This window comes from Nymphalis io, chromosome 16, assembly GCF_905147045.1.
Source record: "Nymphalis io chromosome 16, ilAglIoxx1.1, whole genome shotgun sequence".
Taxonomy (NCBI): domain Eukaryota; kingdom Metazoa; phylum Arthropoda; class Insecta; order Lepidoptera; family Nymphalidae; genus Nymphalis; species Nymphalis io.
The window spans coordinates 8,601,245-8,627,462 of NC_065903.1; the positions used below are offsets into that span (position 1 = coordinate 8,601,245).

The following is a 26,218-nucleotide window of genomic DNA, read 5'->3' on the forward strand; positions in this document are numbered from 1 at the left end:
GTGTGGTGAAAGCGAACAAGTAAAATAAAATACAGTTTTAAATGTTAACGCTATTATAATAATAAAATGATTTAACAATTACACCATCAAATAAAAAAGAGACTGATTCATTAATATTTTATTCGATCCGATTAGATAAGATTAATAAAACACTTTCGATATCATTTTAGTTATATTTCCCTGATAAATATCAACAGAATAAACTAATTTAAATAAATTGTGTAATTTAAGGTCGGCAGATTACGGGGCGTCGCGGAAACGTTGCGCGCAAACGCCGACTCGGGGACGCGGAGCGCTCGCGAGGCGCAGGAGGCGGCGGGCGAGCTGGCGGCGCAGCTGAGCGCGGCGCGGGACGCGGAGCGGCGCGAGCGCGAGGCGGCGGACGCGGCGCGCGCGCAGCTCGCCGCCGCCGGCCAGGAGCTGCGAGCGTTGCGCGCCGCGCCGCCGCCGCCGCCCGACCCGCGCCTGCACGAGCTGCGCCAGGAGCTGCTGTTGCTGCGCACGCAGAACAAATGTCAGTATATCGCAACTGGCAACCCTATTACATTTATTTTGAGTCTATTTCGAACCATTCCATTACAATCAGCTAATTCAAGGAAGGAGGTTTTTTTGGTAATGCTATTGCACTTGGATTCATTTTTCGCCACGGGTTATTGAGGCGTTTATGTGCTCGATTGAGTTTTTTTTTTTTATTATAAAATAGGAAGGCGGACGAGCATATGGGCCACCTGATGGTAAGTGGTCACCAACGCCCTTAGACATTGGCATCGTAAGAAATGTCAACCATCGCTTATTTATTTATTTTAGTTTATTTGATATGATAATCGGGTTACACCATGTGCCCACGGTGTCGTACTATTTTTACATTGTTATTTGCCGTCGCAAACAGCGCAGACATATAGTTTGATACAAATTAAATATCTAAAATCGAGATCAGTTGCTGCGTAGCTGAAGTCGCCGATATTGCCTAAACAAATTATTTTTATCGATAACAATAAACAACTTAATTCCAGCTCTGACGGAGGCGCAGGAGGAACTACAAGCGCAAATCCTAACTCGCGGGGTAGAGGAGGGCCGCAGTTTGCTGGACGGAGTGAGCGGGCCGCTGGTCGCCACTAACTCCCTCGCACATGAACTATCGCAAATGAGCGATCATGAGGTAAGATTACATACCACGTAACATTGTATTAAGAAAAATATGAAATATCGCTTGTTTTGATTGATTATCAATTTATTGGAAAGACAAATAACACAATCCATTGAAATCTAAATAGAGGGGATGTAACTATGACTCATACTAATAAGTTATCATAATTCATCATAAAATAAAACACATTATTATTTTCTCTCACAATATATTTTTTTAACAATTTATTTTGGGAAAATTACTAAGGTTTTTAAAATACCTTCTATGAAATGGTACCAATATTGCCATATATAAAAAATTAATTATAATTTTATTTCATATCGCTTCGCTTCTGGCCTACATTATTATTTGCGATGCAGTTATATTGATATATATGCGTTTTTGCAGCTCGTTGGTAGCACACACACAGATCACAGCATAGAGTTGGAAAAGGTACGCCATTTACACCAAGTGTGCATGTCCTGTACCTCGCCTGACTGCATGTCTATTATCTCTATACATGCTTGCATCAAATATTTTAAAACTACTGGCTATAAAAGCATTTTTAATTAAAATTACCATTATATATATAAACTATAATATTTTTTTATAGAGATCACTTTAATTCTGTTATAAATTTTTGATAATTAATGCTTTTATATTTATATTTAATAATGGATTTTAATTTCGACGTAGATTAATTCTTGCATGTAATTAAACGTTTAAATAAAAGAACAGAAGGTCTTTGCCCGGCCGGCATATTTACAGGTTATTGTTTAACTTAACTTGTCAAGCAAGATTTTATAATATGATTAATATGTAGAGCATGCATGCCTTGCTAGGACAATTTTTTTTCAACTAAGGCTCGTTGAATTTCAAAACTAACAGTTATAAATTGCATTCTAATATATTTTTACGATTACATAAAATCGTGAATATACTAATACTTGCCGCGCAATTCACGTTACATTTAATTATGTGGTCGACGGCCAAAAAAAAATACCATGGAGCTGTGAGCAATGCGACAAACGTTGGTTATTAAGACGTCCGGTTGATGATCTGCCAGACAAAAAATACACAGTCATATATTACACCTCAATGATATCAAAAACGACATTTTTTTATTGTTATTTATAGGTTTAGATACCGATTCCGATTATATACAATATATAAAGCATGAATTGCAGTCTTACATTTATATACTGGCGTATGTATAGAAAAGTGCTCTTATACCCGGTAGAGTAGATTCGATAGTAAATCATTTGTACCTTTTTCATACTGTATGAATTATTCCTTTAAAATATATAAGTAATTTTGAATAAAATAATCATAAAATACCCGCATGATCCATATACCACACGTCCATTTTTCTCGCACGCCTTTTACTTTGTATAATTATGTATATCAAATGTTAATAATAAATTATTTATTTCAGTTGCAAAAAGCCTTGAAGGAACAACAAGATGTAAACGTCCAACTAAGAAACTACATCGATGGAATTCTACTGTCAATTGTAGAAAACTACCCTCAGTTATTGGAAGTAAAATATCAGAAACCTGATGTTAAATCATAACGCCTAATTAAATTTCATAATTTCTCCGTAGAGCTCTTTCGTTTAATAATTAAGAAAATAACGTTTTGATAACAAGCTTTGCAGTTTTTAAAACTTCATACACTGAGCTCTAGACTTAGCTTTATTACTTAAGAAAATTAATCTACTTAAATGTCCTTTGTACCGTTGTGTTGCCATTTCAAAAATCTTTTCAGACCAGTTCATTAATAATAATTTATAATAAGAAAAATGCAATAAAATAATATAAATACATTTTATAATTTTTTTTTTAAATTAATTATTAAATAAATTATTTTTTGGTAATTTGCAATCAGACATTTAGAGCTGTGATAAAATTATTAAAAATAAAAAAAAGGTTTTTTAATTAGTATATTTTATCATCAGATTAATTATATTTATATAAAAACATAATTTTGTATTTAGTAATACAAATGTATCTTATCTATGTTTTTATTATACTTAAATAAAATATTCTAGCAATATAATTTGTGTATGGCCTAATATAGAATGATATTATACGTATAATATAAGATTGTTAACAATTATTAATATTAATGAAAATAATCCAATGTAAATAGTGTAAAGATAGATTACATTATAGATAAATATTGTTCCTCATTACGAGAATTTGCGTTTAGTCCAGCGATATTGATAAAAATAGGTTTTTTTTTTTTAATTGTAAGTCTAGTTTGAGGGTAGTTATATTATACGAGGCCAGGCCGTCCATATTGTTAATGTACTACCTAAAATCAATTTGCAAAGACTGGATGTAGGTATTACTTATAAAAAAAACTCCACTATTATTGTAATAAAAACAATTTTAATTTTTTTCCTCAAAACTCGGCGTTAGTCGCAAATGTTTTTTTTTATCCGTTATAAGTCGTTTTATTTCAATGTTGGTAGGAAGTTTCGGTGCAAGAAACGTAATCAATATTATAATAAACGAATGTACGAATAAAGCCATTTAAATGTATGTTCTTCTTAATATGGATGTTTCTTACATACCATAGTACCTTCTATAGTTAAAATTGTACCTATTTTTACAATGAGATATTTATATATAAGAATAAATTAGAACTTTTGTGTACATTTTGATAACACGATTAATATGAAGAAAAAAATAGAAAGTAATATTGTTATAATCGTCAAAGTAAATAAAATGAAACAATTCTAATATATAAGTCAGTCTTTTATTTTCACCTGTAAAACCTCTTTAGATTAAAGAACACATTATTCACTTATAATGTAAAATATAAAGTATCCTATACTTAAATCTTTTGTCTCTTTTATACTCCTTGGTGTTCGTTTTCATCTTTCTTTCCGAGATCCAAATTGCCGATGACTTGCTGGACGTCTAAGCGTAACATCATCAACTTGGGATCCATATAGTCCTAAAAATATTTTTAATATTTTAATCTTCCTATTTGGAAATTTATTGCAATTTGATTATATTTTTTGGTAATCTAAATATTCTTAATTTAAATTCGAGAGAACGGGTTTGATTATAAGAGTATCTTTGTGTATGTGTTGTGTGTGTACGTAATGTTACGTCACATACATCTAACATACCTTAAAAGCGCCAGGTTCTTGACGCACACCTTCACGAGCATCGGTCACGTCCTGTCTGACTCTGCCCATAAGCTGAGCCATTTCCGCCTCTATGACATTGACGGGAGAGCCTATATTCAAATAGTCCCTCGACACCGGCAGGTACGAGGGTACGTAGGCGTGGTCCGCATACTGCGAGGTCCTGCACAAGGAGCACTGCTGCCTGCCCTCGATCTCCTTCCTCTCGTTGTGCAAGCTAAGTCTCTCCCTCGACAGTGCGACTTTCTCTTTGGCTATTTGCTTTTCTCTCGTATTTAGAGACACGACGTGTTCCTGTATTCTTCGTATTCTGTCTTCGTATTTTCGTTGAAGAAACTCCGCCTCCGAGAACTTTTTATCGGCCTGTGATTGTTTTTCCATCGCCGTTTTAGCGAGCAAGTCTAGATCTCTACTTCTGCAAAAGAAAATTTGAAATTGAATTTATTTATCATCAGTTTTTGCCACTCCATGTCCTTTTCTGCACCCCAACAACAACTTAAAACAGGAAAACGTAACAAACAAACAAACTCACTTTCGAATTTATAAAACGAATAAGGAAGAAATACATACAAACAACTGGTGTAACACTATAAAATAATTACAATAAAATCATTTGTATCGTATGGCGATGACATACTTTGATAAAACCCTCTGTTCCTCAATTTGCAATTCTTGTTTCTGCGAGTTCAACTTGGACCTCTCCTCCGATGTCTCTTCTAACTGCGCTTGTAGCTCGGCTTTCATTCTCTTTAAATAAATCACTCATATTATAATATATCCAATTATTATAATATATATATATCCAATTATTATAATATATATATATCCAATTATTATAATATATATATATATATATATCCAATTATTACAAGCCCGTGCTATTATTCACTAAAATTATTTTGCTGACTTGCCGTCCTCAATTTATCAATACTAATAATTGTGAGGAAAACACTTGCTTGTTTCGAACATTAATTTTCTACTCATTTTTTTCAAAATATATCAATAACACTAAAGCTCGTCAATCTATACCAAACAAATAAAAATGGTTGACAAACAAAGTAGAAAAATGGTCTGAACTGTATTTTCTTTGCCTATTATCACACATATTTATATATACATATAAATAACGAGCCGAGATGGCCTAGTGGTTAGAATGCGTGAATCTTAACCGATGATCGTGGGTTAAACCCGGGCAGGCATCACTGATTTTTCATGTGCTTAATTTGTGTTCGTTGCATCTCGTGCTTGACGGTGAAGGAAAACATCGTGAGGAAACCTGCATGTGTCTAATTTCATTGAAATTCTGCCACATGTGTATTCTACCAACCCGCATTGGAGCAGCGTGGTGGAATAAGCTCCAAGCCTTCTCCTCAAAAAGGTAGAGGAGGCCCTAGCCTAGCAGTGGGACATCAACAGGTTGTTACTATATAACGATTACCTCAAGCTCCAGTTTCAAGCTCTGTATCGAAGCTTTCTCTTTGGCAACCGAAGCGCTCTCCTTGAACGACTTTGCCTTTTCTTCTTCTATTCTTGATATTTTCTCTCGATATTCCTTCTGTATTTCGTCTTTCATCATCTGGAAATTAAAAGAAAAAAACTAGGAATGCTATCAGTCCAATAAAAGTGTTTTGTATTAGATGCACAACCGACAAACATTTATACTCAAAAAATATAAAACGCCTTCAACTTCAAACATATTACTTTGTACTCAAATTAAAAAATAATAATCTTAAATCGTTTTCTCATAAACCATTCAAGCGTTGCATTGAAATACCTTAATTTCTTCATCCTGTTTCTTCAATATATTTTTAGCGAATTCCGTCTGTTTGCTGAATGTTGCCTTCTCGAATTCAAATTCCATTTTCTTCTGACGTAACGACGATGACTCTTCCTCTATCATCTAACCATTGAACAATGGACAATTATAAATGCTTTACTTACAATACGAACTGCTATGATCGTGTCACATGAATGCGAACAGGCTTTTCTGTAAGAACATACTCGAAACTCACCGCAGAAAACGTTCGTGAAATGTCAGAGTGATATACGACATTGACCATAATAATTATGACATTTCAAGAATACACGCATTAAAATAATATTGTATATATATGTATAATGTCGATTGTCAACATTTCACGGCTGAGTTACTCACTTAATTATTCTTTTGGAATAGCACTGCGAAATTCCATAGAAATACGATCGTGAAACCATCTTATTTTTGGATGTATATATAAACTATGATTATATAACTATGTCTTCCTAGAAATAAACATATAATACTGATACGTAAGTTACTTAGATGTGGCCCGTTTTCCAATCTACTTTATATACATATACAGGGTTACAGGGTAATATGTCACGATCCTTTTAAAGGGTTATAGTTCAGGACAATAGCTATCAAATGACCCCCAAAATGCTTATGCAAAAGTGTATCGTTTTCGAGTTATTAATTTTTTAATATTTTTTTTATTTAAAGGATGTTTAAGATTCTAAAATTCAATTAAAAAAAAATCAACGTATTTTCCCTATTTTTTTTTGTATTTCTTGCTAGGGTACATCCTAGTTAATAATAACCAGTTATAAAACAAAAACAATCTTCAACCATTTTTAAATTACAGATCCAAAACTGTACAACTTTTCGATTTTTAATTTTGATTCTTTAAGTTACTCGCAATTTTTTTGTAAAAATCACTATGGCTCTTATCGTGCGGATCATTTTAAAAACATCTGCGTTTCCTTAGCTATCCATCGGTACATAAAAAGTACAGTAACAATCATAAACTCAGGAGAAAATTAGATAACAAAGAGACCAGGTAGGAAATTCTAAGAAATGCTATTGTTAAGAAATTAAATCTGGATCAAAGACAAAAGGACCTCAATGCAAAGTAGTTAAAGATTATTTTTAATAGGGGTAATAGGTAAAAAAGGAGAGATAAACCAGAGCTGTTTGTGGAATACTATTATCAATTCCTTTGAATTTACCGTCATTTTTTCTAATTTCCTTTTATCTCATTTCTTTTAGGAATAAGAGTAATAAAACCTTGTCGGGGTACCTAATACTCACTGTACTTGCACTGCTCGTATAGTGTGGACGCGCCTTAGTGAATATTGATCTCTTAAATTTTTGAAAAAAACCGCTTCGTTTACTGGACTCTGTTTCTTACAACTTCGTGACTCGGCTAGCTAAAAGGAATTTGTGATTTGTGTTTATGATGGAGAACGGACACGAGGGCGTCCGGAATCAGATTGTCTCCTTTGCACGCGACCAGTTTCTCTAATTCGACGATACACACCAATAAAGACACTATTGTCAGGTGTCCGGCGATCCGGAAGTCGACGATTATACTCACGACGAGCAGCTGCGGCGTCACCGTTACAATATCCATAGCAAAATAAGATGTCAGCGTATTCCTCATTAGAGTACGGACGACGAGAAGAATTTTGTTCTGCAGCCATAATAGTCCTTTTTACGCGCCAAGTTATCATAAACACAAATCACAAATTCCTTTTAGCTAGCCGAGTCACGAAGTTGTAAGAAACAGAGTCCAGTAAACGAAGCGGTTTTTTTCAAAAATTTAAGAGATCAATATTCACTAAGGCGCGTCCACACTATACGAGCAGTGCAAGTACAGTGAGTATTAGGTACCCCGACAAGGTTTTATTACTCTTATTCCTAAAAGAAATGAGATAAAAGGAAATTAGAAAAAATGACGGTAAATTCAAAGGAATTGATAATAGTATTCCACAAACAGCTCTGGTTTATCTCTCCTTTTTTACCTATTACCCCTATTAAAAATAATCTTTAACTACTTTGCATTGAGGTCCTTTTGTCTTTGATCCAGATTTAATTTCTTAACAATAGCATTTCTTAGAATTTCCTACCTGGTCTCTTTGTTATCTAATTTTCTCCTGAGTTTATGATTGTTACTGTACTTTTTATGTACCGATGGATAGCTAAGGAAACGCAGATGTTTTTAAAATGATCCGCACGATAAGAGCCATAGTGATTTTTACAAAAAAATTGCGAGTAACTTAAAGAATCAAAATTAAAAATCGAAAAGTTGTACAGTTTTGGATCTGTAATTTAAAAATGCTTGAAGATTGTTTTTGTTTTATAACTGGTTATTATTAACTAGGATGTACCCTAGCAAGAAATACAAAAAAAAATAGGGAAAATACGTTGATTTTTTTTTATTGAATTTTAGAATCTTAAACATCCTTTAAATAAAAAAAATATAAAAAATTAATAACTCGAAAACGATACACTTTTGCATAAGCATTTTGGGAGTCATTTGATAGCTATTGTCCTGAACTATAACCCTTTAAAAGGATCGTGACATATTACCCTGTAACCCTGTATACATAGCAATATAATATTACCGACGTCATTTGTTTGAGCCTTGCTTCCAACATGTTTACTATTTCCTTACTCTCCGATTTCTCCTTTTCGAAATTTTCTCGCTCAGTTTTCAGCTGTTGAATCATATCTAAAACGAGATTAAATTTTATCGTCAATACAATTTATGACTTACAATAATCAGTATCAGTAACAGCCTGTAAATGTCCCACTGCTGGGCTAAGGCTTCCTCTCACTTTTTGAGGAGAAGGTTTGGTGCCTATTCCACCACGCTGCTCCAGTGCAGGTTGTTTGGATGTGGCAGAATTTCAGTGAAATTAGACACATGAAGGTTTCCTCACGATGTTTTCCTTCACAGTAAAGCATGAGATGAATTATAATCACAAATTAAGCAGTGAAGCACGAGATGAATTATAATCACATGAAAATTAAGTGGTGCTTGCCCGTGTTTGAACCCACGATCATCGGTTAAGATTCACGCGTTCTTAGTTCTGAGGTGGCCCAGTGCCACCTCGGCTTTTTACTTACAAATATTATATTTATTTGTACCTGAAATCTGTGTCTCCCGGATCTGTAAGCTCCTATCGGAATCCCTATGACTGTTTTGAGACAATATTTCCACTTTCTCATACAACCGAGTACTCTTTACGTTACCATCTTTAACTTGCGTCAACAGTTCTTGCAGATCTAACGAAAAACTTGCAGAATCTCTTATAAGAACTTGTTCTTGTTTTACCGCATTCCTATAACGAGAAAACGATGTCATTATTAATGTAACATGACGCCCAACATGGGACTCATTCAATCGGCCCTATAAATAAAAAATGAAAAACAAATATAAAAAAAGTTAGTATTCGTTGATTTTCATGCACGATAAATTAAAAATTAAAATGTATTAACATACTTATGTCAATTGGAGGAAAACAGTAAGTACTGAATTTCTTGTCGTTACAATCTACATTCCGAACCGATAGCAGTTTTAGAATTAAATTGAATACTTCTTTATTTATTTTACTCACAGTGGCTTCGGGCAAGGCTGCCTGGGTAGTTATAAAATTTATCACATATTCTACCGCCAAATAGCAATACTTAGTATTGTTTTGTTCTGGTTAAAAGGGAGAGTAAGCCAGGGTACCTATCGGCACAAGGGACATAACACCTTAGTTTCAAAAGTTGGTTAATATTTCTTACGGTGCCAACGTCTATGGACGCTAGTGTCCACGGACAACCAGGTAGCCCATTTGCCTATCCGCCTACCGATATTATAAAAAATATATAATAATAATATCCTGGGACATTTTCCACACACGGCCATCTGATCCCAAATTAAGCTTGTACAGAGCTTGTACTATAGAAATCAGACAACTGATATACTATTTTTATTTTGTAAATACATAATTATATAGATAATTACACCCAGACTCAGAACAAACAGACATGTTCATGCACACAAATATCTGTCCTGGGTAGGAATCGAATTCACAACCTTCGGCGTGAAAGGCAAGCATCCACCAACCACGCCAACCGGCTCGTCGAATTACAAAAAATATATACATATTTACTTGACATTCTCCATTAACGTAGCGTGGTGTTCCTGTAACGTTTTAATATTTTCTAAATGCTGTTGTCGCAGCATGTCGTTCTCAGCCTTATGTCGCTCCGTCAGCGAAACCAAGTTCTCTTCGCACATCTTCTTATACAATTGGTGATGTTCGTCTAACCAAGTAATTTTCTCCGAGTAAAATCTTACAATCTTATCGCTTTCTTCTTTCATTCTTTCCTCTGATTGATGAAATGAAACTTCTAAGAAAGCAAGTTGGCGTCTAAATAAGAAAAAATAAAATAAAAAACGTTTGAGTTTTTGGGGTGATTCTTGGTAAAGTATTTGTAGTATATTTTATCATTTATTTTAAAGTCAATCACCTGTATGATGTTTCCATTAAATCGATCTCTTTATCGTGATTATCTTGTAGAGACTGCACGAGTTGCAGTAACTGTTTTCGTTCTTTTGCGAATGGACTTTCTTTACGTTCTCCTCCTTCGGTTTCGATATTATCTTCTTGTGTTTCTTCATTTTCAATTTTCGCATCACCTAATAAATCCTGCGTTAAATTTACAATACCGCCTATAAAGCGACCATTATTAGTTATAATGTTCACATCTATTTTTAACAGATCTGGTGATTTGTCAAATGTGCATAGTTGCATGTTTTATGGGTCTGTCATTTTATAAACATTACATCACCTTAAATACTTTTGAGAACTTGACTCTTGACTTGAGAATACATTGTGACCACCTGATAAAATTTATTTGCAAAAAAGTATGAAATATAAAGAAGTTTTTTGCACATTATTGAAGATTGAAATAAAACCCAATATATGAGAATGCATAAATAATCTCGTTGTAGCGATCACACGAGAGGCAGATAGGCAGACAGACTTTTACGAAAATTCAGCAGAAAAAACAATATCATATTTTGGGAGTCCAATTAACTATCTATGCGAAAGATTACCTTTTAATATCAATTTATCTTTATCGGCATATCGAGCGAAAGTCGTCGATTCAAGTCGGTTTTACCTTAATCCTCTGAGTGATTCGTTCCTGGTGAACGGCTATAATGGCTTGCATCTGCTTGCGGTGATCAGCTTGTCTCCGCAACATCGCATCGACTTGCTCGTGTTGAGCGAGGACTGCCTCGCGTTGCACTCGTTGACTTTCTTTCTGACGCACTACGTACATATATTTGTATCGCAAAATTATTAATGATATTTCTAACGAATACAAATATTTCCAAATGAATTTAAGCTAACCAATACCAGCTCTTGTAAAACAAAATAGAAAACATTGGTAAAAAAATAAAGGAATAACGGCAAATATTCTATCTTACACTGCATAGCGGCTAGCTTTTCGTCTTGCGCTTTTAACTGCAAAGCTACCATTAACTGCGATTCTTGTTGCTGTAAGTAAAGAGCTGTTCCTTGCATTGTTATATCTTCTTGACTGATATCTAAATTTGAAACATTTTTTGTCACATTCTCATTATAATTTTCTACATTAGCAGTATTTTTAGGGATTTCCTCTGTGACTTTAGGATTTCCTTTTTGCTCTTCTTCAATTTGTCGAGTCTCTGTTTTGGGCTCCTTAATATTTTTCTTTTTCTTTTGTCCACTGCCACCTAACCAAGCAGGCACATCATCAACCTCTTCTTCTTCCATAATACTATCTTTTTCTTGAAAAATACCAAGCCAGTCATCATTAGACTTTGCTTTCCTTGACTTGGCTGCTTCTTTTACGTTCTCAGTCTTTGTATTTGGCTTTTGTGTTTCAACCTTAGTAGTAGATGCGGCAGTTTGCCTCGATTCAGAGTCTAAAAATGTATCTAAATCAAATTGCTGTTTTTTCACACCTGTCGTAGGCCTTGTAGTTTGGTTGGAACCACCTATTTTATTTGATGAACCACCCAATATATCATCCAGTAACGATTGTGAGCTTTTACCCTTATCTAGCGGTTTAATCATATCTTTCTTTGGGTGTATTCCTATATCATCAGGAACGATATCCGCACTTGTGACAAGTTTTGGTTTGCCAGGCGATTTACTGGCGTCTATTTGTTGGAATATTGATTCTTTTGAAACTGCTTTCTTAAAAGGTGTTGGTGATGTCGTTTTTAAGTTATCAAATTTTGCTTTTTCTTCAATATCAGCATCCTTCTGTAAACTTTTTTCTCCAACTAGAGTCTTAGATTGTGATTTTTGATCTCCTGAGTCAAAAAAGGAATTTTTCTTTTCTGATATGTTAGATTCATTTTTCTTTTGTGGTTTTTTCTTACCCAATATATCGTCATCAAAGAAACTGTCATCACTACCATCGCTTAAAATTCCCGCGAGAGGATCATCAATGTTAAAGCTCATTGTTAATTTTTTTTAAGCTTATTTGGTTACAAAATATTTTTGAAACATTAATATTGTTGACAAATTTGCCGCCATAGCAACCTGACATGTTACAGATAAATGCAGAGAATTTAATTAATTGTATAATTTAAATATTGAAAAACAGTTTTTAGGGAAAAATTAAAAAAAATAAAGATAATATCAAACAAAATTAAACCATCAATAGAATACCATAAGATATTTAAATAAAAAATAAGTAACTATACTTTGTAAATTCTGAACGCAACACAGAGTGACGAACTGAAGATTGATGAAAAATTTGTTGCTTCATGTCAACCAGTCGGCTGTATTTTTAATTATTTTTTCAAAACAACTACAACAAGAAAACTGTTTTTTTGCTGACTAGAAAAATTTAAACATTTAAGCCACAGTCAATCATGGATTTCATTGGTGAGCTTTAATACATCATTCGCTAGTGATTATTGTTATAACTTTGACAATATAGTTGCGGCCTGAAGAGATCTTTTGTTCTAGAATTTTGCATACTCACGTTATTTTTTCAGCATCTGAAAAAGGGGATACCACAGAAAATCTAGATCCAAATTCTTCAGTATCCAACGGCAGCTCAAAACCTAACGTAGAAAACAAACCATGTGTTGATAATGGAAAAGCGCACATCGAAGCTCCCACAGAGATCGCTGCTTGCAGTTCAGAATCAACAGAAGACTCTGCGCTATGCGAGATACCAGAACAAGTGGAATTTACTGTAGTTTTTAACAAAAATAAACATGACATCACATTTGCATATGATGCTACTGTGTTAGAACTTAAAGCTCATTTAGAGAGGATATGCGGCGTGCCGCAATCTGCACAGAAACTAATTATCAAGGGTATGGCTCGGGATAATCTAACCCTAAGGAGCTCGGGAATCGTAAAAGGTGGTAAAGTCATGCTAGTTGGATCTAAAATGGATGACATATTGGCTGTGAAGAGTGCACCAAAGGTATGGTGTTAAATAATTTTTCGTAATCATAATAAAATAACATCTTACCTATATTATTACAATTTTTTTTAAATCTGTGTTAACCAATAATAATATTCAATTATTATGACTACAATAATTTCTAGTTATAGGAAAATTAAATTGAAATATTCTTAATAAAAAGAAAACAATATAAATATTTTAGGAAATTCAAGATGAAAAAAATAATAGTCAGTCAAACAAGGAGCCGCTATGCATGCAAAAAATTCACAGGAAAGTTCTTGATAAAGGCATCCCACCAGATGCGATGCCAGGAATCAAAGGTGTGAAGGTATGTTCAATATATTCGTTTTACACTCATATAATTGCTCTAAATTTGCTCAGTTCCAAACTGCCAATATACCGACACTGAGCTTTACTTTTACTATGGTGCAATAAGTGCTTACAAACATAGTGGATATAATTATGCACCATGATAAACTGAAAACAAGTTAACATGTTAAATTTCCATGTATATGATGTACAGGAACCACTTCCACCTGTGCCATTAAGTGGAATGTTAAACAAACATGGAGGCAAAGTGAGGCTAACATTTAAACCTGAACAGGATCAGCTGTGGCTTGGTACCAAAGAGCGCACTGAAAAGCTTGCCATGACTTCTATTAAAAGTAAGATATTTTTTAATCAATAATAAGAATGTAGTCATATCAAAATCAATAATATAATTTTTTTTTATTTTAGGTATCACATCTGAACCTATTAAAGATCATGAAGAATATCATATTATGGTAAGTTTCAGCCTAATAATAGTATTCATAACATACTCATAATCAAATGCTACTGGTATTAATATAATCTTCTCTTGTATCTTTCCTCTTCAGGGTTTACAACTTGGTCCCACAGAAGCATCCAGGTATTGGGTATACTGGGTACCTGCACAATACATTGAAGCCATAAAAGATGCAGTGTTTGGAGTCTGGCAGTTCTTTTAATTAAAAACCTTATCAAATCTGTCTACTGTATCTACCACATGTGAGCTACTTGGGTAGTTGCAATATATTTAAAATTATGGATGTGAATGTTGTGCCCTAGCACACTTATGTATATTCCACATTTTATATATAGAAGTTCATATTAATGATTGACTTATACAATTTTACAATAATGATAAATTAAATAATAGTGCTAGGGATCTCTCTCTTATACAAATACCACCTAAATTATTTATATCATATTTTAATTCTAAATTGTATTTCTTTTTAAGAACATTTTACAATAAAAGTTATTATCAGTTTATATATTATATTGTTCCTGTACTGACAATTTGGTACTGTTCGTTTTGTGATATAATTATGCTATGTCAATTATAAATTGTCCATTGATAATTTGGCATCTGTCTGGTCAAGCGAGAGAATGATATTTTTTTGCTACTGTAGAATTGCATTTTATGCGTTTGGGTTTTAGAGCTGTACAATATTGCTATATTGGAATGACTTGCTAAAACATCACAGCATTCATGACTCATGAGCTTATTGTCCCTCGTGTTTGGAAACCTGATCTCTATTTTAACTTTATAAAATTCATTCACGGTGAAGGATTGGTCTGAACACTGCAACAACTTCTAAACATCTTTATGATCTTTTACTATAATTTTTCTATACATTTAACTCTATTCTATTTATGCATATATTCCTGCCAATCCTTCACAGTCATTTGATTATAGAATTAGATAAAATGTTTTAAACTAAGACTCGTTTTATTTCAAACAAAAACATTTTTGGTAAAAGTTTAATAAATAAATATGATATTAGTATAATAAATTAGTATGCTTAAAGCTAATTATAAATAGTGACACAAGAATAAAATGGCACATATAAAAAATGTATAAATTAATTTCAACTTTGGCATCTCGATATGTAAATAATACTGTTTTGTACTAAAGCATTTGTATTTGTAGGATTAACCATACTCTGATTGTATGGTCAGCGAAAATTGGCCTCTAGGGATTCTTGTTGCATGGTACCAAAGACGAGTATCCAGTAACACTGCAAGATATTGCATTATTATATTAAATTAATTATGATAAATTTCCAATTATAGTTTCTCTATATATAGATAGAGGTATTTATTGTACCTACCCACATCCCCTGGTTCAACATAGTATTGGAATTTATTGCAAATATGTTCACATTCAGGTACCGGTACTACAAACCAAGTCTTATTACCTTTCACTTGGCCTTGCCACATCAGTCTCGGGATGTAGTCTAACTGAAAAGTAATTTATTAAATAAATTTATCTCATTTACGAACTAGGATAACCTTATTTGTAAAAAACTAATTAAAATAAATTCAGATATATTTACATGCATTACAGCTCCTGTTTCATATCCAAAAAATATATTTTCAGTTGCTGGATACTCGGCGTCCTCAGGAAGAAATTCTGGTATACTGTAGAATTTTCTTACTTCATTTAATATATCAGGGTGACAATTACCCCTACGAAATAAATTAAATGAGTAATAAAACAATATAATAAATAAAAAATTAATATATGACAAAAAAAAATTAAATATAAACTTATACAAACCATCCTACATACCAGGGCTCTTGCCCTGGCTCATTTCTAGCCCTAGCTGCTGGCATCTCGAAGACTTCTTTCAATGTAAATAAGTTGGTTTTAAAATTAAGAAACTGACATCCTTCATCCAAACTTTCATAGCTACCAGAAATTTCTTCATACAGTCTTTTGAACATATAAAAATTTAGCTCATTAGCAGCTCTCCAATGTTTTATTGCATTTTTTACTATGATAGGTTTGGGCGAGTATGCATAGTTCTAAAAAATGAGAATTATTATATATTGTTTTGTTTGTAATTTCTATAAATAGATTTTTATTGCAATTTTTTTCCACTTATTTCCCTACCCTAAAAATTCGTCGAGTAATGTTCTGCAATATAATGGGTTTCGTAACATTAGCACAATAGTTACAATCGGCGAGAGGCCGCGTCGCTTCCCACACCAAGTGATTAATAGGTAACAGACATCTTGCACTTAATAAATATTCAACCGCTAACCCAACTAAAGCTGCTGATATAAAAGCTACACCTATTGACAAAATTGCGCTTTTGAAACCTACATTCGATTTTTTATTTACATCACAGATATTACTAAATTTTCCAATTAAAACTCGATCTAGGCCCCTCTCCAAAGCACTTTTTTGTAAACATTTTAACTTTTTCCTTATATTACTTTTCTCATAAGTAAGTTTTTGCATTCTTTCATTATATTTGTAAAAGTTTTAGAAATATTTGCACAAAACTATTATTTGAATATTATGTCAAAATAAAAAGTATAATAAACTGTCTAGTGACTATCTGATTAATAGTCACTCGTTTATCAATCGAATCTTGTTTTTAGCATTTTAGGCTTGTTGCACACACACGTTTGTGCTAAGAATAGTAAAATTACTTTGATAATATTACATTTATTATTCATAAGTATAAACAATTAAAGAATGCTTAATTTTTAAATATGTGATAAAGCATTTTTATAACATTTCGTGAAGAAATGGGTAAATTTAATTAAAGTTATTTATCGTCTATGGTTTGACCTGACGCTGTCAAGTCAACGAACTGATGAACTTGGCGGTTTCAGTACTAAGTTGGCTAGGTGAAACCTAAAATGCCCCCAAAGAAGCGTGAAAAAGATAGTGAAACAAACAAAAACTCTAAAATCGATCACTTACAGGCCGACCATGAGTTATTCTTACAAGCTTTCGAAAGTAAGTTGTGATTGTGAGTGATGATAAGACGCGTTCTCACAAGGATAATTTGTAATTATAACAATTTATTCAAATCAATTTCTGATTTCAGAACCAACACAAATATACAGATTTTTACGGACGAGAAATATGTTATCGGTTCGTATAAAGTAATTGTGATTGTGTAAATAAACGATTTAAGAAGTGTTTATTCAAAGTGCTTTATTTTGATTTACAGCCTATTTTTTTAAACAGGACGTTGTCCTACATGAAGCGTCGAATGTCAAGAAGTAATAAAAGTCGTATCGGTTTTAAAGTTGATTCTCTACTGGAAAAGATTACTGTCAAAAAGAGTACTGAGCTACAGCCCAATAGCTTAGGAGGTTACATGACTTTAACGTTTTTGGGATTTTACGACAAAAGCTTGGACGATCCTAGAGATTTCCAAGTTAAAGTAGAAACTTTATTATTAAAGATATGTCATAAAAAGAGGAAGGAAAGCTCTTCAGCCATTGTGGAGGTTTCAGTGAGTATTTCATAAACAATAATAAATTCATTATGCTAATATTGGTGAATTTGAAAACATTATAATCTTTACGTTAACATTCATATTTTATTTTTAATTTTACATTAGAAATATAAGATTATCTTATTTTATGTGTCACTACCATATATTTAAAAATTTTAGGTCGGCAGTTGTTCAGTTCCTCTTAACCCTTCAACCTCAGAACCCCCGGCTATGGCTTCAGCGGTCAGCATTTCTAGTGACACCTTCAGTCCATCCCAGGGTCCTAATGTTAAGTCTTATATGCTAATGTTAAGGGTCACAGTCACTAAAGCATCAGCAAACACAAATGGAGCAAGTTCTACAGAAATAACAAATGGTGAAAATGATGGTGAGTATTAATTCAATTATACTTAATTTTAACCGATATATTATAATTGAATAGACATTCACAAAATATATTATAACCATTTGTACAATATTACCGAGCATAACAATTACAGGCGTTAACAAAAATATTAATAATGGGATAACAAGTAAACACTAAACTCAACATACATTAATTACTTAAGGAATAAACAGGGAGCCATATCGACTAATTTATAATGATTACTATTAGGTCCTTACATATGAAATTGGCGTTTTGTATGGGAGGAATATAAAGTAAATTTTTTTTTTGTAAAATATATTTCATTAAACAAAGTATGCACCGTTGTTATCTATGCACTTTTGCCATCTCATAGGTAGTTCATTGATCCCTTTACTAAAAAAACCATGGGGGCGAGAATCAATAAACTCTTTGAAGGCGGTTTGGACTGCCGCATCGAAGTTGAAATTTTTTCCTTGTAAGAAGTTGACCAAATTCCGGAAAAAATGGTAATCTGTTGGAGCAAGATCAGAGGAGTACGGTGAATGTCACAAACATTCCAATTGTAGCTCAGCTAACTTAGTGGTTGTTTGTTGTGCAGTGTGTGGTCTTGCGTTGTCGTGAAGCAGCAGTGGCCTAGAGCGATTGACCAATCTCGGTTGTTTAGCACCTAGTTCTTCCTTCATGGTTTGCAGTTTCTGACAATAGATATCTGCCGTAATCGTTTGACCACATTTTAGAAAGCTGTAGTTAACGACACCGGCGCTAGTCCACCAAAAACTCACAAGTAACTTTTTCTGAGTCAATTTTCGTTTAGGGTAGGATTTGGCTGGGTCTCCAGGGTTCAGCCATCGCGACGAGCGCTTCCGATTATCGTACAGTATCCACTTTTCATCACAAGTAATGATTCGATTTAAAATCCCTTCATTATTGTGTCGGTTGAGCAAAGTAACACAACAGTCAACGCGTGTTTGCAAGTTCGATTCACTCAATTCATGAGGTACCCATTGTTCAAGTTTTTTTACTTCCCGATTTGCTTCAAGTGGATTAGTACAGTTTTATCACTTATCCCCGAAGCCTGCAGCTATCTCTGAAGTGCTTTGTGATGGATACGCTTTCACAATAACTTTAATTCTTCATTTTCCACTTTGACCTTGGAATGAATTTGAATTTGGAATTCTTAACCAAAGAGGAGATATTTCAGAACAAATTGGTCAGTACGACAAAACGCTAATTTCATATGTAAGGACCTAATATATTGTAATAATGTTTCCTATTCTATTCTGCTCCAACTTCCAATTGTATCTCGGTTATGTTAGAATGTTGTGTTAGAAGAAAAGGAAAACAATTAAATGGCAATGATTATGTTTCAATTTGGTTGTGATAAATTGACAATTTGTTAGTAGATTTGGTCCCCCTTTTTTTTAACGCTGGAAAAACGCGTTACGCGTTTCCCCCACGGGAACAGTGGGGGGGTATGTGCGGCTCGCCGGTGTCCAAGGCGCCGAGTGCGCCCCGAACATCGGATTACCCACTAAAAAACCAACGGTACCCTTTCCGTCTTAACGAGGAGCGTAACGATAATCGGCCAAGTAAAGATTTCCAAGAATTATGTAAATTTTCTATGGGGTTTGTCACCCCAAATCCTTTGACACAAAAGTCTGTGACATATATAAATAATAATATTGGCTTCATAAACATCGTTTAGTGAGTATTTATTAAAACCCAAATTTCTCTTTTTCTGTCATCATTGATTAATAATCCCACTAGACAACTTCTAAAGATAAAGCCGTCAAACACAGTAATCACTGTTGACTCTATAAAGTGCATTCAAAAGTTTTGTATCTTTTATTTACTGTTTATGTTGATATAATAACATATTTAAGAACACGATTTTTTTTACGAATATGTAAACAGTTCACATTACGAGGCAAACTGCAACGCAAATACATAACAGTTGCCGAGCCATCCGCCTTACGAATAATTGTGCCTTTGGTGACGCTTACGTCCATACTCCATATTATAGTAGGTTTTTAGGTTTGCGGTTTCTAGACAAGTCGCAAGGCGAACTTTGTCAGTGTTGCCGTTCTAGCGAGCCACTAGCCAATATGGAATGGATTCTTTTTTTCCTTTGGCGTGAAAGATTAACTACATAAAATATGTTACAATGCGCGCTATCAGTTGTCGGTCAGACATTAGTCATGGGCGCGTGGTGGCAAGTGTCACACAACAAAGCTAAGGAAGTGGGCGGTAACTTATAGATTAGAGAGGCGAAAATACATGTTTGAGATACCCGATTTAGTCAGTAATCGTTAATTTATTACTGTTTTGTTACTTCGCGGCTGACCAACTTATGTTTCTCATGTAGAGCTTTCGCACTTATATTATTATTTTTGTGCAATCAGTAAAAAATATTAAATTATTTTTTCTATTTTGTCAAATTTCATTAGGCTACGATGTTTCACATAGTAGATTATTAGGTGGAGGAGTTGACTAATGGACTAATTGAAATGGATGTATGACGTCTAGGTTAATGGGCGAATAAATGAACAGAACGAATAGTAGAAAAATTAAAAGGAGATGGTAGGCTAAATATTTAATAAATAACTGACATTGACTATGGAATGGTTTACCATATGGTCAGGCGTTAGATTGCTTGTTAGGGGCTTCCTAAGACCTGCAAGACTGATAACCCCGGTCGCCCCGCTCATACGCGGTAGTGTTTTACATTCTGATCATAATAATAGTGTGATGGATAACTTGAAGATTCTTATTGAAAAAAATGTTTTATACGTATAAAACCACGCATGAACTGCCGAACTATGTTGCTATTTTTTTTATATAAATAAGTTACACGCTCTTGTGTAAAAGAGCCGAGATGGCCCAGTGGTAAGAACATGTGAATCTTAACCGATGATCGTGGGTTCAAACCCGGGCAAGCACTACTGAATTTTCATGTGCATTTCAATTCATCTCGTGCTTTACGGTGAAGGAAAACATCGTGAGGAAACCTGCATGTGTCTAATTTCACTGAAATTCTGCCACATGTGTATTTCACCAACCCGCATTGGAGCAGCGTGGTGGAATAAGCTCCAAACCTTCTCCTCAAAAAGAGGAGAGGAGGCCTTTAGCCCAGCAGTAGGACATTCACAGGCTGTTACGGTGTAAAAGACTATCAAATAAAAAAGAATGAAATCCGTCTTAAAAGTGTCGACTTAAAGTTATTGTAGCTCAATGTAGACATATTATGACTTATTTTATATATAAGACAAACGTATTGTCTCATATTTGTCAAATGGGGCTCTGAAAATCTTGTTGTTTAATGCCAAGAAAACACAGGTATGCGCTCTCACAGCGAAAAATTACCATTTTCCCCTCTTCCCTCCCTCTGGCACTCCGCTGGTGATACAAAGCAAAATCGCCATGCTGGGGATTGAAGTTCGCTGCAACTATCGTCCAAGGGTTATTATAAAAACAGTTTCACGGAAACTCGGAGTTCTGAACAAGGTGCGACGGTTTTTCACGACACAACAACTGTGTCTGTTATTCAACGTCAATATCCAGTAGATATTGACGTTGAATATTGCTCGCACCTTAGGGATGGCTCTGCTAAGTACCTACTGGAGGCCTTGGATCGGCTGCAGCGACGTGCGGTCCGCATTATTTTGTATCACGACGAGTGCTCTGAGGAATTATTCTCTCTAATTCCTGCTTCTCCCTTCCTTCACAAGTCTACGCGAGCTGGCTCTCGATGTCACCGCCTAACTGTGACATCAATTCCATCGCGCACAAAGAAATTTGGCAACTTCTTTCTTTGTCGCACTTCCAAAAAATGGAATTCCTTACCAGCTCACGTGGTCCCCTCCTTTTACAACCCGGGTTCAGTTAAACGAAGCGTGAAGAGAAAAAAAAAGACAGCCCAATATATAAAATCGGAATGTTTTGATTGTACAATAGTAACGGACCGAAGCTTTGGAATATGTTTCATTAATATTCCTGTGTCTAGGATAGTACGTAAAATCGTTGGTCTGACGCCTGAATCATCCAGTCAAATCAGATGATTCAGATGTCAGTACATGTAGAGTTGTGTTTGTACACACAGTAATGCAGTATAACATGTCCTGCACAATTGGCTAGTCTCCCTCGAGGTTCTCACAATTATAAAAGTATTTTTTAATTTCAGAACCACTGACAAAACGCCTTAAATCATCAACAGACCTGAACTCATCAGGCATGGATAATAAATGGAGCAAGCTTTATGGTAGTGAACTCATTGTTTATGACAAACATAATCGCTGTCTGCTAACTAATGGGGAGTATGATCTAGTATTACATGATGTCACACCCGGTGGTAGGAGTGCCACCATCGCCAGGTCTCCACACAAAGCCCTAATGGCTCAATGGGAAACAATTCCTAATGTAAGCAAAAAATATATTTGTTTATGTTGTAACTTTAATGCCGTTAGTTCATTCCATTCCAGTTAATAAAAAACATTGTATCCAAAATTTTAATAATTTAATATTCATATTGATTTTTCTTATTTAATGTACATCATTTTTTTTTATTTAATGAAATGTTACCTTATTTGTATTTTTTAAGTGTAGGCAAAAGTGATCACTTTCCATTGTTTGATCCATGTATAAATCATTTCTGAAAAATGATTGAATGAAATTTAGATTCATTCAATATTTTTTTTTTTTTTTTTAAAAAATAGGTCGTATTTTGTGTAGTAATTGTATTAAGTTTATTTTGAAATGTTCAGGAAAATGATGTTCATTCGGAATCAAACCCATTTAATATATTCAAAGTGAGACCACTTTTAAAACTAAAACTCAGCTGGAGTCAAGAGCCAACTAATGGTTTAGTGAACCGACCAAAACTCTATCAACAAGCCGGAGAAGCTAATGGTATAAAGAAAGAACCATGTTCTACAAAAGAAAAACTTTCGTCACAAAAATGTTCTATAAGCGAAATCAAAAATGGTAAGCACTACTTGTCTATTTAATCAATGACAGTCATGTTTACTTGTTACTTTGAAATTAAGTCTAAACATTGAAGTGGATTTGGAAAATACCTGGAGGTTTTAAAACGTTACTATTTACAGGTGAAAAATTAAAAACGGAAACAAGCGACGGTGACTCAAAACGTCAGCAGATCATCTATCAGTTCCTATACAACAATAACTCGAGACAGCAGACGGAGGCATGTGACGACTTACACTGTCCGTGGTGCTCACTAGATTGTGGCACCCTCTACTCATTGCTCAAACATCTGAAACTGTGTCACTCGCGTTTTAATTTCACGTACTTCGTAAGTTACTAACTTTAGGTTTCCTACTAAAGCTCCATCTAAAACGTATTAATACTGCATTAAATGTCCTGCATGCCAAGTTTCGCTCATACACATCAGAAGGAGAGAAAGTAACGGGCAGCGGAGACGAAATCCGAGCTCGATCGTACATTTGCTAAGCGTGGCCGTTTGTCGCAGCCGATCCCGGGCGGCGCGCGCATCGACGTGTCCATCAACGAGCTGTACGACGGCTCGTACACGGGCAGCCCGCACGACCTGGTGGCGGCGGGCGGGCGCGCGGCGGGCGGGCCCCGCGCCGGCCCCACGCGGCGCGCCTGCCTCACGCACCTGCTGGTGTGGCGCCCGCGGGCCCGCCGCCGCGCCACGCGCCTCAGCCTGGCCGAGTTCCTGGAGCTGGACGACGCCGACGCGGCCGACGCGCAGCGCCCCTACCTCACGGGCCACAACCGGTGACGCTTTGCACATCACTATACTTCCCGGGCCCTGCCCCGGCAGAGGGTCGATGATACTTCTAATATGGTAGACAAGTGCAGTTTGGTGTCCTAATTAATAATTCGAGTTTGCGATCTTGAGCGCCTGCCGCTCGTGCTGCCGTAGTAGTACGGATGAATAAATTGGTGTGTAAATTGAAATTTCGAGAAAAAGTCGAGCTAATTGGAAAAAAAATTTAATTCCGTAACTCGTGCGCTATTTATCCGACACAAAAATTTTCCAAACAAAAGTTTCATATTGAAGAGATTATTTTGTCGAAAAACTGTGTAGTTGTCCATTCGAAGATAGTCGAGGCCTCTTAAAGTCGCTCGAAATGTTAATAAAGACACAAAACTCTACTAAAGTACCAAATAACAATTCTCTTTGAACTTTTGTTAATCAGAACCTCCCCAATGACTGGACTAATATTGCTATTATGAGAAGTAGCATATATTTTTCTACATTTCTACCTCGTAGTAATTAATAATAATAAAAAACCTTACTAAAAGTAATCTATTATCACGCGAATACAGCTTTCACTCATCCTATCTATTCTTTTCGCTTTTCAGATTATACCATCATACAATCACCTGTCTTCCGGTCTATCCGAACGAACTAGACATCGATTCGGAAAGTGAAACAGACCCGCTATGGCTTCAACAGAAGACCATGATGATGATTGACGAGTTTACGGACGTTAACGAGGGGGAAAAGGAGTTAATGAAGATGTGGAACTTGCACGTCATGAAGTACAACTACGTCGGGGACTGTCAGATACCGTTAGCTTGCCAAATGTTCCTACAAATGAAAGGGAAAGAACTACTCGAAAAGAATTTGTACAGAAACTTTATTCTGCACATGTGCTCGTTGCACGACTTCGGACTACTCAGTCCGGTCGCGTTGTACCAAACTGTGCAAATGCTCAACCAAATGTTAGCGGATAATGCCGAGGCCAAAGAAAAGATGCGCGAGTCCCTGAAAGCGCAGAGAGAACATTGGAACGCTGTGGGGAAGTACCAACAACCTGTGATCATAGAACAAAAACCACCGACCACGTCCGTGAAGTTGAACAACGTCGAAGCTTCTCCGTCGGTCAGACGAAAAACGTCAAACCTTCAAAACGCCAATAGAATGGCGAGCACTAGTTCTAATTTTACCAAATCGGCTAGTCCCGGACCGAGCAACGGCGACAGTAAACGGAAAATGTCATCCGGTAGCATACAGAGCCGCAAACGGTCGTCGATATCGGAGAGAAAGAGCTCCGTATAGCGATGGTTCAGTATTTTTATCGGATCAAGGACTGGTCTCCATATTCGAGGCTTTTAGTACAACCTGAAAGTGATGTTATTTTCAGGAATTTCGGCCACCTATTCTGTTCAGAGACCAACCGTTATATAGTCTCGCAGTTCAATATTTTTTTTTTTATCATTGGCGCCATATCAATTTAGGTTTAAAACGAACCTGTTATTGTCGTTTGATTAGTTATTTTTCGGTACTGCCGTTAAGTATAAGTTTTAGATACCAGTCCATTAAATGGATGTCAATATGTAAGTTTAAATTATGACGTGTTATTTTGCCGATCTTGGATCTCCTCTCTCGAAAGCTATGTATTATTTTGTTATTTACAACAAATACTAGACACTTACATGATACATAATATAGAATATTGTAATGAACTTCTAATCAATAGACTGATGGAAAACAAGACTACATATTGCGCTCCCAGTGTTATAAGAACATACATTTAACTAATTCATTGTAATAATATACAAAATAAGGTAACTTTAATGTGTTGCAAATTTTCCGAAATTAATGAGAAATTATTGCTATAGTACCAATTTTGATTAACGTTGTCATTAGGAAAACTCCGAATAGCAATAAACAGCTGTACTTTTCAATGAAGTAAAATATGGATTGAAAAGGGTCTTAGATAGTAAATTATTGATGAAGCGGCTCGTGTCGTTAACCATTGTTCAAATACTGGATTCGAAGCACTTCCATGAAACATTAAAGACTGCAATTCAATATTGCCTTATATTTATCTCAATCATGGTCTCGGGTGAATGTAATGTGATTGTCAAGTAGCAGCACTTTTTACAATAGTATTAGTTTTGTGTTTACGTTATTAACTATTTAATGTATTTCCATATTGCAATGATTGATGATATGAAAACTATTTTGTTATTTTTGTAACATTTGAGTAATTTCAGTAATTATTTGTACTTATGAAATGAAATATAATGATTATTTTCAGTAAATATTTGTTTTAATTATACCAATAATAAA

The 26,218-nt window shown here is 34.9% G+C and overlaps 5 protein-coding genes and 1 long non-coding RNA gene across 9 annotated transcripts in view; 4 read left to right on the forward strand and 2 right to left on the reverse strand.

Moving 5' to 3' along the window:
• The window catches only part of LOC126774200 (rab11 family-interacting protein 4B), an 87,826-nt gene extending 83,946 nt beyond the window's left edge, over positions 1–3,880 (forward strand). For 3 of the 4 annotated variants that reach the window (XM_050495608.1, XM_050495606.1, XM_050495605.1), the window contains 4 exons: positions 232–514; positions 1,014–1,159; positions 1,535–1,579; positions 2,562–3,880. In XM_050495608.1, coding sequence (XP_050351565.1) covers positions 232–514; positions 1,014–1,159; positions 1,535–1,579; positions 2,562–2,699 — 612 coding nt within the window. In that variant the 3' untranslated portion in view covers positions 2,700–3,880. The remainder of the gene's footprint in view (positions 1–231; positions 515–1,013; positions 1,160–1,534; positions 1,580–2,561) is intronic. The other variant, XM_050495607.1, reaches the window with a different exon arrangement.
• LOC126774268 (uncharacterized) overlaps positions 1–26,218 on the forward strand; it is a 96,865-nt gene that overhangs the window by 46,150 nt on the left and 24,497 nt on the right. The window lies entirely within an intron of this gene.
• Positions 3,969–12,557, reverse strand: LOC126774168 (fas-binding factor 1 homolog). The gene is made up of 11 exons (XM_050495546.1): positions 11,534–12,557; positions 11,224–11,375; positions 10,570–10,748; positions 10,209–10,469; positions 9,196–9,389; positions 8,670–8,776; positions 6,061–6,186; positions 5,725–5,862; positions 4,924–5,033; positions 4,269–4,701; positions 3,969–4,090 (listed from the first exon to the last, which is right to left on the reverse strand). Exons 1-11 carry the CDS (start codon positions 12,555–12,557, stop codon positions 3,986–3,988), a joined length of 2,829 nt encoding a protein of 942 aa, XP_050351503.1. The 3' UTR covers positions 3,969–3,985.
• Positions 12,849–15,264, forward strand: LOC126774230 (ubiquitin domain-containing protein UBFD1-like). The gene is made up of 6 exons (XM_050495651.1): positions 12,849–12,986; positions 13,100–13,539; positions 13,724–13,849; positions 14,045–14,186; positions 14,260–14,306; positions 14,400–15,264. The coding sequence occupies exons 1-6, from the start codon at positions 12,974–12,976 to the stop codon at positions 14,508–14,510; spliced, it is 879 nt and encodes a 292-aa protein (XP_050351608.1). The 5' UTR covers positions 12,849–12,973; the 3' UTR covers positions 14,511–15,264.
• Positions 15,309–16,844, reverse strand: LOC126774225 (uncharacterized). The gene is made up of 5 exons (XM_050495647.1): positions 16,442–16,844; positions 16,106–16,353; positions 15,882–16,014; positions 15,657–15,786; positions 15,309–15,563 (listed from the first exon to the last, which is right to left on the reverse strand). The coding sequence occupies exons 1-5, from the start codon at positions 16,790–16,792 to the stop codon at positions 15,478–15,480; spliced, it is 948 nt and encodes a 315-aa protein (XP_050351604.1). The 5' UTR covers positions 16,793–16,844; the 3' UTR covers positions 15,309–15,477.
• On the forward strand, positions 17,122–26,184 carry LOC126774178 (polycomb protein suz12-B). Its single transcript, XM_050495575.1, has 9 exons — positions 17,122–17,299; positions 17,391–17,437; positions 17,517–17,804; positions 17,967–18,174; positions 22,334–22,569; positions 22,914–23,133; positions 23,256–23,461; positions 23,639–23,910; positions 24,502–26,184. Exons 1-9 carry the CDS (start codon positions 17,200–17,202, stop codon positions 25,199–25,201), a joined length of 2,277 nt encoding a protein of 758 aa, XP_050351532.1. The 5' UTR covers positions 17,122–17,199; the 3' UTR covers positions 25,202–26,184.